Source organism: Stigmatopora argus, chromosome 13 (assembly GCF_051989625.1).
Source record: "Stigmatopora argus isolate UIUO_Sarg chromosome 13, RoL_Sarg_1.0, whole genome shotgun sequence".
NCBI classification, from domain to species: domain Eukaryota; kingdom Metazoa; phylum Chordata; class Actinopteri; order Syngnathiformes; family Syngnathidae; genus Stigmatopora; species Stigmatopora argus.
Window position 1 is genome coordinate 15,933,961 of NC_135399.1, and position 12,420 is coordinate 15,946,380.

The following is a 12,420-nucleotide window of genomic DNA, read 5'->3' on the forward strand; positions in this document are numbered from 1 at the left end:
AGTCAGGTGCTTCTTGTTTTCTGCAGAAATCTCATTGGTCAAAGTGTCTGCGCTGGATCGGTTGAAACAAAAACCTGCACCCGCCGCGGCCCTCGAGGATCGGTTTGCCCATCGCTGTCCTAGCCACTGGGCCACAGGTCTCCTGAAACAATCACATACCTGTCAACCTCTGCCGATAACTGCCCTTATAAATGATTATGATTCCCCTTACAAACCCCCCAAAAACCTTACAAACACCGTACGAGTCGTACGGTGTTTGTAAGGTTTTTTGGGGGGTTTGTAAGGGGAATCATAATCATTTATAAGGGCAGTTATCGGCAGAGGTTGACAGGTATGCAATCACACTGAACTATTTCCATTCAAGCTTCTCACCTCTGGAATGTTCCTCACAGCTCCAGGGTCCTGGTTTCAAATCCAGGTCGGTCCACCTGTGTGGAGTTTGCAAGCGTGGATTTTCTCCTGGTACTCCGGTTTCCTCCCACATTTCAAAGACATGCATGGTAAGCTGATTGGTCAGTCTAAAAATGTGTTTTAAGGCAGATGACTTGCTACATTTCAAGCGTGCTTTCATTTTCCTGAGCTGAGGTTGACTTGCAATACAGTGTGTACATTGTTCCAAGTGCAGGAAGACTCATTATAGCAAAAATATATATCGTGTAAACAAATAAAAGTATACCCAATCGCAAGTGAACTTTCTCTTCCGTGCAACAGAATGAATACACGGCACAGCATTGAAGTCCCCAGCGTGCACAGATTAACCCGGGAAAGTGCTATCAATAAAGGCACAGACGTGCGCTTAAGTGGACATTCCAACGTACAGTCCAATAAATAAATCCTTCTTCCAGCGCCGGGGAGGAGACGACAGTCAAAGCCGCTCTCCAGATTGTCAAAGAGACGTCTCAAAGACGATGTCCTGCAGGTGACGTGCCTCCTGCTTTTTGTTCCGGTGCACCTGCGAGGAGACAAGAAACAGCGGCGTCACCAAATGCAAGCTCGCCATCGCCGCCGCGATCTGTCGCTGTCCAGGTTCCTGACAGCTGCAGTCAGCGCCGGTTTGAAGGGATTTGTCGGCCGCTCGAGCATGCCGGAGTGGCTTATTTAAACAAGGTCTAGCTGATAGTAAGGTACTGGCAAGTCTTGAATTCTTTATACAAATACTTTGGAGTCGGGAACAGGACTTATATGCTGCCGTTAAGTTAAAAGAGTTGGCAACATATGGACGCCATCAGGAGGGAGATATGGAAAACTGACTGGATGGGGGCTCTAGAGGACGGGACTTGGCCACCCCTGCTGTACATGGTCGTTTTGTAATGAAAAAAAAGCCTTAATATACATGGTCATTTTTTATGAAAAAAAGCCTTACTGTACATGGTCATTTTTTATGAAAAAAAAGCCTTACTATACTATGTCGTTTTTAAGAAAAAAGCCTTACTATACTGTCATTTTTTAAGAAAAAAGCCTTACTGTACATGGTCATTTTTTATGAAAAAAAAGCCTTACTATACTATGTCGTTTTTAAGAAAAAAGCCTTACTATACTGTCATTTTTTAAGAAAAAAGCCTTACTATACTATGTCTTTTTTTTTTAAAGCCTTACTGTACTATGTTGTTTTTTAAGAAAAAAGCCTTAATATACTATGTCGTTTTTTAAGAACAAAAGCCTTACTATACTATGTAGTTTTTTTAAGAACAAAAGCCTTACTATACTATGTCGTTTTTTAAGAGAAAAGACTTACTATACTATGTCGTTTTTTAAGAAAAAAGCCTTGCTATACTATGTCCTTTTTTTACAAAAAAAGCCTTACTATACTATGTTGTTTTTTATGAAAAAAAGTTTTCCTGCACATGGTCATTTTTAATGAAAAAAAAGCCTTACTATATATACATGGTCATTTTTTATGAAAAAAAGCCTTGCTATACTATGTCGTTTTTTTTAAAGAAAAAAGCCTTACTATACTATGTCGTTTTTTAAGAAAAAAAGCCTTACTATACTATGTCGTTTTTTTCACGAAAAAAGCCTTACTATACTATGTCGTTTTTTAAGAAAAAAGTCTTACTATACTATGTCGTTTTTTCACGAAAAAAGCCTTACTATACTATGTCGTTTTTTAAGAAAAAAGCCTTACTATAGCGGCTCCGGCGGCCGAGTGGTTAGAGCGTTGGCTTCTGAGATATCAGGTCCTGTGTTCAAATCCTGGCCCGGTGTACCTTTTGTTTATTTTTTTCGTGCCCAAAACGCATGTCAATTTTTTTTTTTAACTAAAACTGAGCTAAGTGTCCAACTCTACTCTGCTCTCGACTGGTTAACTATTTTTCTCTTTTTCACCCTAAAGGTCACAAATTGAAGGACATCAGAACTGATCCTACTACCTTCCACATGGTAAGCTGACATTCTACTTGTTGAGCTAAATGCCCAACCCAGCACCCTAGTGTGCTCTGGACTGACTAACAATTTTTCTTTTTAACCTTAACAGTCACGAGTTGGAGGACTTGGGAATCAATCCGGCTACCTTTTGCATGGGACTGGCTTACTATTTATCTGTTTTACCTGAACAGTAACAACTTGAAAAACCTGCAAATCGATCCAATTAATATACATAAGATTACGTAAATAATGTAATGTATACATTCGTTTGCACACACACACACACACACACACACCTATACATACATACAGACATGCGTGTACGTATTTGTGCGGCAAACTTCATGAAAAATGCCAAAGTTTCCTCTTGCTAAAACTATAGATGCTACTCAAAACATCTAATATCATGTCCTGGTTGGTGAAGTCATGTCAAGTCTTTTTTTTTGTAAGTACAACTTTAGCTGTTTGTTTTTTTCATGCCCAAATCCCATGTCAAATTTTTTTTTTTAACTAAAACTATTGGGGGCTCCGCCAGCAGAGTGGTTAGAGCATCAGCCTCTGACATCCAGGGTCCTGGGTTCGCATCCCGGTCACTGCCTGGAAACAAAAATCTTGGTTCCCTCCCGCCGAAGGCGGGAGGGGACCAAGTGTGTTGGTGTCCAAAGGCCAAAGGCGGGGGTGGACACCAAGTGTGTTGTCCCCTCCCGCCGAAGGCGGGAGGGGACCAAGAGTCCTGGTCCCCTCCCGCCGAAGGCGGGAGGGGACCAACTGTCTTAATGTCCCCTCCCGCCGAAGGCGGGAGGGGACCAATATGTTTTGGTGCCCCCTCCCACCAAAGGCGGGAGGGGGACCAATATTTTTGTTTCCAGGTAGTGACCGGGATGCGAACCCAGGACCCTGGATGTCAGAGGCTAATGCTCTAACTGCTCAGCCAGCAGAGCACACAATAATTTAAGTAAAAAAAAAAAAATTGACATGGGTTTTTGGAGCTCAAAACCCATGTCAATTTTTTTTTTTTTACTTAAATTATTGTGTGCTCTGCTGGCTGAGCAGTTAGAGCATTAGCCTCTGACATCCAGGGTCCTGGGTTCGCATCCCGGTCACTACCTGGAAACAAAAATATTGGTCCCCCTCCTGTCTTTGGTGGGAGGGGGCACCAAAACATATTGGTCCCCTCCCGCCTTCGGCGGGAGGGGACATTAAGACAGTTGGTCCCCTCCCGCCTTCGGCGGGAGGGGACCAACACACTTGGTGTCCACCCCCGCCTTCGGCGGGGGTGGACACTAACACACTTGGTCCCCTCCCGCCTTCGGCGGGAGGGAACCAAGATTTTTGTTTCCAGGCAGTGACCGGGATGCGAACCCAGGACCCTGGATGTCAGAGGCTGATGCTCTAACCACTCTGCTGGCGGAGCCCCCAATAGTTTTAGTTAAAAAAAAAAATTTGACATGGGTTTTGGGCATGAAAAAAACAAACAGCTAAAGTTGTACTTACAAAAAAAAAGACTTGACATGACTTCACCAACCAGGACATGATATCAGATGTTTTGAGTAGCATCTATAGTTTTAGCAAGAGGAAACTTTGGCATTTTTCATGAAGAGTTGCCGCACAAATACGTACACGCATGTCTGTATGTATGTATAGGTGTGTGCAAACGAATGTATACATAACATTATTTACGTAATGTTATGTATGTATATTAATTGGATCAATTTGCAGGTTTTTCAAGTTGTTACTGTTCAGGTAAAACAGATAAATAGTAAGCCAGTTCCATGCAAAAGGTAGCCGGATTGATTACCAAGTCCTCCAACTTGTGACTGTTAAGGTAAAAAAGAAAATTTGTTAGTCAGTCCAGAGCACAGTAGGGTGCTGGGTTGGGCACTTAGCTCAACAAGTAGAGTGTCAGCTTACCATATGGAAGGTAGTAAGATCAGTTCTGATGTCCTTCCTTTAGGGTGAAAAAGAGAAAAATAGTTAACCAGTCGAGAGCAGAGTAGAGATGCGTTGGGCACTTAGCTCAGTTTTAGTTAAAAAAAAAAATGACATGCGTTTTGGGCACGAAAAAAATAAACAAAAGGTACACCGGGCCAGGATTTGAACACAGGACCTGATATCTCAGAAGCCAACGCTCTAACCACCCGGCCGCCGGAGCCGCTATAGTTTTACCTACAAAAAGAAAATAGTTGACATGACTTTACCAACCAGGACATGATATTAGATGTTTTGAATAGCAGTTTTACCAAAAGCATACTTTGACATTTTTCATGAAGTTTGCCGCACAAATACTTATAAGTAAAGGTGAGTGAGGGCCTTGTGTATATTGTGGATTAAACTGCTTCTCACAAGGTTAAGTGAGCAAACATAAGAGTGGTAAGCACCCAGTATTCCAAGGCAGTCTGCCATCCAAGCAGGAACCGTGAGCAAACATAAGAGCTTCCAGCACCCGGTATTCCAAGGCATCCTCCCATCTAAGTAGTAACCATGCTCAACCCTGCTTAACCTCCAGAGTTTTTTCAGGTTAGTATGCCAGAAGGCCAACCAGGACATGATATTGGATGTTTTGCATAGCACCAATAATTTGAGCAAAAACAAGCATTTACCTTTGTAGTGCACATTTGACATTGAGTTTGGCCCCCATATACAGGGTGTTCCAAAATGTTTGACCCCAAATCGTAGGCCAATCAATTTGAGACAGTGGCGCAGGTTGGTGAAGCCTTCCTGCGTAGTGTTAGAAGAGCAAGTGTGCAAATTTTTGGTACCAAGTCCTAATTTGTTTTGTAGTTGGTGCCTTCTTTGAAAAATTAGTGACGGCACGCTGCCTTATAGTGCAAGGATTATGGTATGGCAGATACTACTATGTTGTTTTTTAAGAAAAAAAGCCTTACTATACTATGTCCTTTTTTTACGAAAAAAGCCTTACTGCACATGGTCATTTTTTATTTTTTTAAAAAGTTTTACAATACATGGTCATTTTTTATGAAAAAAAAAGCCTTACTATAGTATGTCGTTTTTTTTAAAGAAAAAAGCCTTACTGTACTATGTCATTTTTTAAGAAAAAAGCCTTACTATACTATGTCGTTTTTTTACGAAAAAAGCCTTACTATACTATGTTGTTTTTTATGAAAATAAAAGCCTTACTGTACATGGTCATTTTTTAAATAAAAAAGTCTTACTATACATGGTCATTTTTTATGAAAAAAAAGCCTTACTATACTATGTCGTTTTTTATGAAAAAAAGCCTTACAATACTATGTCGTTTTTAGGGAAAAAGCCTTACTATACTATGTCGTTTTTTTTTTTTTAAAGCCTTACTAGACCATGTCGTTTTTTAAGAAAAAAGCCTTACTATACTATGTCGTTTTTTCACGAAAAAAACTTACTATACTATGTCGTTTTTTTAAGAAGAAAAAAAGCCTTACGATACTATGTCGTTTTTTTAAGAAGAAAAAAAGCCTTACTATACTGTCGTTTTTTTAAGAAAAAAGCCTTACTATACTATGTCGTTTTTTTAAAGCCTTAATATACTATGTCGTTTAAAAAAAAAGCCTTACTATATATACAATGTCGTTTTTAAAAGAAAAAAAGCCTTACTATACTATGCTGTTTTTTACGAAAACAAGCCTTACTATATACTATGTCGTTTTTTAAGAAAAAAGCCTTACTATACTATGTCATTTTTTAAGAAAAAAGCTGTACTATGACAAAAAAAAGCGTGCTATTGGAAACAAGATGGACAGTTGTCAAAATACGGCATAAAAAGTCTGCCACATTGTTGGAGCGAGTCACAATAGAACCACGTGAAAAGCATCCCTCTACCAACGTAATGGAACCCTCCCGTTTTGCCGTGCTTTTCTATTAAATTCTTTGGAGAACAGAAAGGCAAGTTTGAACAAAAAAAATCCGCAAACAGGAAGTGGGGGACGCGCGATACCCAGCGAGTGCAGCGCGAGAGCCTCTTTCGAGGCGCTCAAAGCGGCAAGAGCTCCATATCAGATTATTGAATGTGTATAAACTTGAGCGACAACTATAGAAACTTGTCACACAACATTTCGCCATTGAATGTAAAAGTGGTGCTAGACAGTAATCTGATGAAAGGGGAAGCGGCGCACAATGACGGCAACGGAAAAGGAAAAGCGCGGGCGGACAATGCGGCTCGGCGCCGTTGCGGGCTAACGTGGCGGCGCAAATAATGGCGCAGTGTGCTGACTCTTTCAAATCGCTATTTTACTCATTTCGCTCCTGCGGCTGACGAGATGAAGCGGCGCTGATAAACTTGTGAGAAAATGAAATGATGCCCACTTTTTCCTGGTTGCACAAAGGCCCGTTTGAAGTTGCCACGCAATGCTATCTAGCGCCGCAGACAGATGCAGAGACGCGGAGAATGGCGGCCGACAATGACGAGCCCGCCACGCTTATCGCCCGCCACTGTCCGAGGGGGGGAATGCGAGCACAAATGAATTTCACGCGGGGGAAAAAATACCAACATTCTCAATGACGGACGGTCATCGCCATAGAAAGTTGATCCGCAATCGCCGTGAAGTTGAAATCATTTTTTTCTCCTCCAGGGATCATCTGGAAAATGATCTTACATTTATGTGGAGAGGAGGAAGGGGGGGGGGGCTTACATGGGGACTTTTTAAGGGGATATCATCAGCGGATGATAAATCTACAAAGGAATCGTTTCTCTTAAAATTAATGTTCTGGTGTGACTGGAGTACTTGAAATGAAATTGATAGGCAAGCTCATATTTTCAGGGCTTTCACTCTATTATTGTCAAAGTGGATTCGTGTTAGCAGTTCGGTAAACGTACAAAACGGAATGCAATTATTTGTGTGTCGTGAAGGTTATTAGCTTTGACGTCTATTTAATACACCCGGCTATTTATTTATCCCTTTAGAGTCTCAAAACGCTTTAGAGATATACGCACTCGGTGCAGGAAATAAAATTAGAGTTAAAAAAAAGAATAAAGGCCAATAGTAGGGCATTCATATTGTCAATAATATTGCTTTTCGAAAAGGAAAACGTTCATGGTTACCTGCTCGGCTATATGCAGCAATGAAGCAGCTTCTGAGCGGCCCGTCTTCTGAACCATCTGAAAGAAAAGGCCTTCGTGCTTTTGGAGTAGCACGTAAGGCTCATCGTACTCTTGGATTTCACCGGCGTCCAGGACCTGCAATCGCACAAACACGAGTAGCTTGTCAGTCATGTTGACTTAAGTCCAGATCAGAACCGAATCTTAATAATCGCGTCCTTAATACACTCACAATGAACAGTAAGCGTTAAACCAGTGAGCTAGGGACTACCATTGCATACACATTTTCACAAGTTCACACTTTTATGACCGGAAAAGGTTAAGATGGGCCTCAGTTTGCGCATTTGGCATATCGGGAAACTGACTCATCTGCAGGAAACTCGATTCAGCGCCGTGCCAATGCGTGTGCGGTCGATTGGTCGCCGGTCTTTTGGTTGCCGTCTTTTGGTTGCCGTCTTTTGGTCACCCGGACCCAAACAACGGGCGACCAAAAGACTGGAGACCAAAAGACCGACGACCAAAAGAGCGGCGACAAAACAAGGTAAAACAACATGGTCTACGCATCAATAAAAGCCAACAATGTTTCACTGAGCCGACGTGTGAGTGTATAAGAGTTTGTATGTACATGAGTTGTCCCCTTAGGATGGGACGTCAGTCAGGGTCTTAACAAGTTATCCAACAAAAAAACAATAAAAGTCTGGGAAATTTGGAGCTTTTCTTTAGCCTAACAATTGATAGGGCATTAAGTATGACTAAATAATAATTCGCAGTTTGTATTTAAGGAATTTGAGCAACGATTTAAATGGTAATTATCAATAACCTTCCGGGCGACCAAACGACCGAGTACCGTGCCAATGCGGGGGCATCTGACACGAGCCTAGGTGTGGTGACTCAGCTGCTCCATACTTGACTATTACTCGGTGCTAATTGGCACCTCTGCGGGCAGTTGTAGGAAAAGGGCCAAAGATCAAGTGGGCTCAATGAGAGGAAACGCCGTGAGAACAAAAAAAAACGGCTGGTGGAAAGCGTGGCCATTGAATTTAGTCTACGTGTAATTGAAAATGCTGTGAAAAAGATGTATCGGAAAAGACAAAAATGGGCTCAATCTGAACGTGTAATGAGGATTGGGACAATGGAACGTGAGCAACCAGTCACCTACCAGTATTCTGTCACAGTCGATGATGGTATTGAGCCTGTGAGCGATGGTGAGGACGGTGCACTCTTGAAACTTGCCCCGGATGGTCTGCTGGATCAGGCTGTCAGTTCTGAAGGAGCGCAGAACACAACACCTGAGAACAAAACACTCTTCCCACGGCGCCCCGGGCGGGGATTTTACACGGCGGGGTGGGAGACGCCAGCAAACAAAAGGCTACCAGAGCTCTTTTGTCCAGTGTTGTCAGGGTGTTTGGGGAAGAAAAAGAACAGGTAAACACTAAAAATAACACAAGGGCTTTATGACGACTGACTTTTGACAACATGAATGGTGATTGCGTGCTAAATGTTTTCATTAGCAATTTAGGTTTAAAAAGTCTTAGTATGTTATTGTGTTACACAAGTTGTCAAATGGTAGTAAACGTAGTTATTTGGATAGTCGACTTTGCTATTTGTCGACTAAAATGTCAAATATCGCTGCTATGTTATACTTTGGGCTTAAAAGTTTTAGTTGTAAATGTGATTTGGAACTAAAGACTTGACTCAAAAAGTGTTTAACGACTAATTTTGGTCATGTATGCATGTAACATCAATTTAGGTTTAGAGTCTTAGTATGTTATTGTGTTACACACGTTGTGAAATGGTAGTAAAGGTAGTTATTTGGATAGTCGACTGCCATTCGTCGACTAAAATGTCAAATATCGCTGCTATATTATACTTTGGGCTTAAAGTTTTAGTTGTAAATGTGGTTTGGAACTAAAGACTTGACTTAAAAAGTTTTTAACGACTCATTTTGGTCAATTATGCATGCTGCTTGTGTGTATATTTATCTATAATGTCATTTTCGAACTACCACTTTTTTGCCTCTATGCCACATGTGTCAAAGTGGCGGCCCGGGGGCCAAATCTGGCCTGACGCATCATTTTGTGTGGCCCGGGAAAGTAAATCATGAGTGCCGACTTTCTGTTTTAGGATCAAATTAAAATGAAGAGTATAGATGTATATTAAATTTCCTGATTTTCCCCCTTTTAAATTAATAATTGTAATTTTTTTAATACATCTTTTGTGTTTTTAGTTCAAAAATCATTTTGTAAAATCTAAAAATATATTTTTAAAAAGCTAAAATAAACATTGTTTTAGATCTATAAAAAACGGAATATTCAGGGCTTTTAATCCAGATATATATAAAAAAAATCTAAATATTATATCTAAAATGGTCCGGCCCACGTGAAATCAAGTTGACGTTAAAGCGACCCGCGAACCAACCCGAGTCTGACACCCCTGCTCTATGCCATTGTTTATCTTTGTTATTGATCCATTGATTTCCTGTGTCTAAAGTGTTTTTTGCCCTATAAAGACTTGTACTACTCAAGACCGTGACCTGGGGTCCACATTGGCGGTGGCTTCGTCGATGACCAGGATGCGGTTGTCGCGCAGGATGGCTCTGGCCAGACACAGCAGCTGCCTCTGACCCATGCTGAAGTTGGAGCCGGACTCGGTCAGCGCCGTCTCCAGCTTATCGGGCAGCTCCTCCACCGCGCCCCTCATCTGCACCTGCACCCAGAGGGGCCTCGGTGACTCCCGCATAAAGGCTTCCCTGCCGAGACGCCTTCAAAGAAGCATCCCAACACACCCATTAACCGTTGGGCACAAAAAAAGGGCCAGGTCCACGGCTGACCTTGGCCAGTGCTCTCTTGTGACCAGCCTCTAGCTTTAATCCAGGCCACCAAACCCATTCAGAGGCAGGACCAGGAGCCGAAGCCCTTCGCCGTGGGGGGGCGGGGGGCCAGTTTGGCTTCATCCTGATTGGCCTGACTGCCCAAACGCATCTCCCCACAGCACTTTGAATGCTTCCCAGTTACAAGCCGCACATTGAGCGGGGCCCCACGGCTCTAATGGGATTTCCCCCCCATGACTTGTGGCGAGCGGGGAGGCTGAATGGTGGCATTGTACAGGGGGGGTTGGGGGGGGGGAAGCAGGCATCCACCCCCCAAACCCCCCCCCGAGCCCAGCCAAGGGGGAATCATTCACAGACGGGGACGGAGTACCTCTTGGAGCGCATTCCACAGGTCCTCGTCTGTGTGCTCGTTGAAAGGGTCCAGATTTTTCCTCACGCTGCCCGTGAAGAGAACCGGGTCCTGTGGATAGACGGAGATAGAAAGAGAAGGCCGTGGACGCGCCAGATAATGACCCGGGGCTCGCACGTATCAAAGGGTTAAGATGGCCTCTATGGAGCGCATCTAGGAAATGCAGCAGGGGGGAGACATGGAGGGGGGGAGACTGGGAGATGCTCACAAAAGACTGGATACACTCGGGAGTCCCATTCAATGCTTTAGGCCAACGACGCTTCATTATGTTGATCTTTTACTTGGAGAAAAATGGGGCTGAGAATGGAGGACAATGCATTTTGTACAGTGGCCAAATTGCTGGAGATTAGTGTTTGTCGTTTTCAAGTTTGACAAAAGTCATGAACGAGTGTGTGAAACCGCTGTTGGGACAGGTGGGAAGTGGCACGGAATTGATGGTGATGGGCATCCGGTCTAGGATTTGCAACAAAAAAAAAATCACCATCAGGGATCGTTCAATGCCATTGGCCCATAGCATTTACATTTTGAAAAAGGATTCCCACTCGTAACAGCTTCAAATGTAATCACAATGCTTTTTGAAAATAAAAAAGAGAAATGATCATCATCCGTATAGCTTCAATGTGAAATTCCCCCTAAATTGGCATGCAATTCTATCCCGACAGGTCCCCAAAATATCTTCAATTTGCTTTGCCGAAAGCCGCACGGCGCACACGCTTCGACGGCGCCATCTCCGCATCATCCCTTCCTTAAAATACGGCTTTTGGAACTTTTACCTGCGCCTCAGATGTTTCACTTCTTTATTACCACGGAGCCTTTTTCATTCGTAGCGCCAGCAAAAATAGCAGCGTGCTATTAAGCCCGCTGAAGTCCCAATTCAAACGAGTTTTGTGACATCCTTTAATTGAGGATTTGCCGTTCTGTCGGATAAAAAAGCGCTTTCGAGCACAACTTTTCCATTCAGCGATTACGTGCTTGGCCAATTCTAAGCCCTCTGTTTGCCGCATACACGTATATTTTATTCTTTCTTTTAATATATATATACACACACACACACACAAAGTCATTCTCTGCGAATTGAATAGACTCTGAAATGACTCCCTTTTAATGTCATATGCTAATGCACGCTTATCCTAATCAAATCTGCGGCTGCCAAATAATGAAACTCCTCACGACGGCATGTATCGCAAAGCGTGTCGTACTCGACATTTGGCGAAGGAAAAATAAACGTGAAAGGTTGACTGTGTATCGCGTCATCTTTGACATATAGAGAGCGAAAGGCTTTTTTCGAGCGTTTCTCAAACTTCGAAAAGCACGTCGCGCAGTTCCACTCGGAATTTTTCACCGTCACGTCGCATCTTTTTTTTTTTCCAAATTGGTCGCGACCGGGAGCAAAACCATGCCAGAAAACTATCAAATCCACAGCATTAATGATAGTGTTTTTGGGCATTTTGGCTAAGTGATGATGGGGAGACTTAGAGACTAAGCAGCTTTCCCATGTTTGGGTGGGGGGGTAGAGGGCTAATCCCCTGTCAAGGATGGGGAGCCGCTCTCTACGGTAGCGGCCGTGGGAGTCTCCTCCCTTGCCTTGCCTGCCTGCCTCCGCTCACCCCCGGGCTGGCATTTTTCCTCACGCCGTATCGCTTTCAACAAGCGGAAATAAAGTTAAACTGTCTGAAGGCGTCCGTTGGTCCCACTTGGAGAAATGGGCTGAGTGACAGACGAGTCGCACTTGTTTTAGCTTTCAGGTAAGCGCGAGGTTCTTTATGTCACTACTGACGGATAAAG

At 43.1% G+C, this 12,420-nt stretch overlaps 1 protein-coding gene across 1 annotated transcript in view; it reads right to left on the reverse strand.

The window, feature by feature from the left end:
• Positions 1–342: 342 nt before the first annotated feature.
• LOC144086677 (ATP-binding cassette sub-family C member 4-like) overlaps positions 343–12,420 on the reverse strand; it is a 48,324-nt gene continuing 36,246 nt past the window's right edge. The window contains exons 31-35 of the mRNA XM_077616684.1: positions 10,597–10,686; positions 9,930–10,102; positions 8,556–8,661; positions 7,400–7,534; positions 343–952 (exon numbers count right to left, since the gene is read on the reverse strand). Coding sequence (XP_077472810.1) covers positions 887–952; positions 7,400–7,534; positions 8,556–8,661; positions 9,930–10,102; positions 10,597–10,686 — 570 coding nt within the window. The 3' untranslated portion in view covers positions 343–886. The remainder of the gene's footprint in view (positions 953–7,399; positions 7,535–8,555; positions 8,662–9,929; positions 10,103–10,596; positions 10,687–12,420) is intronic.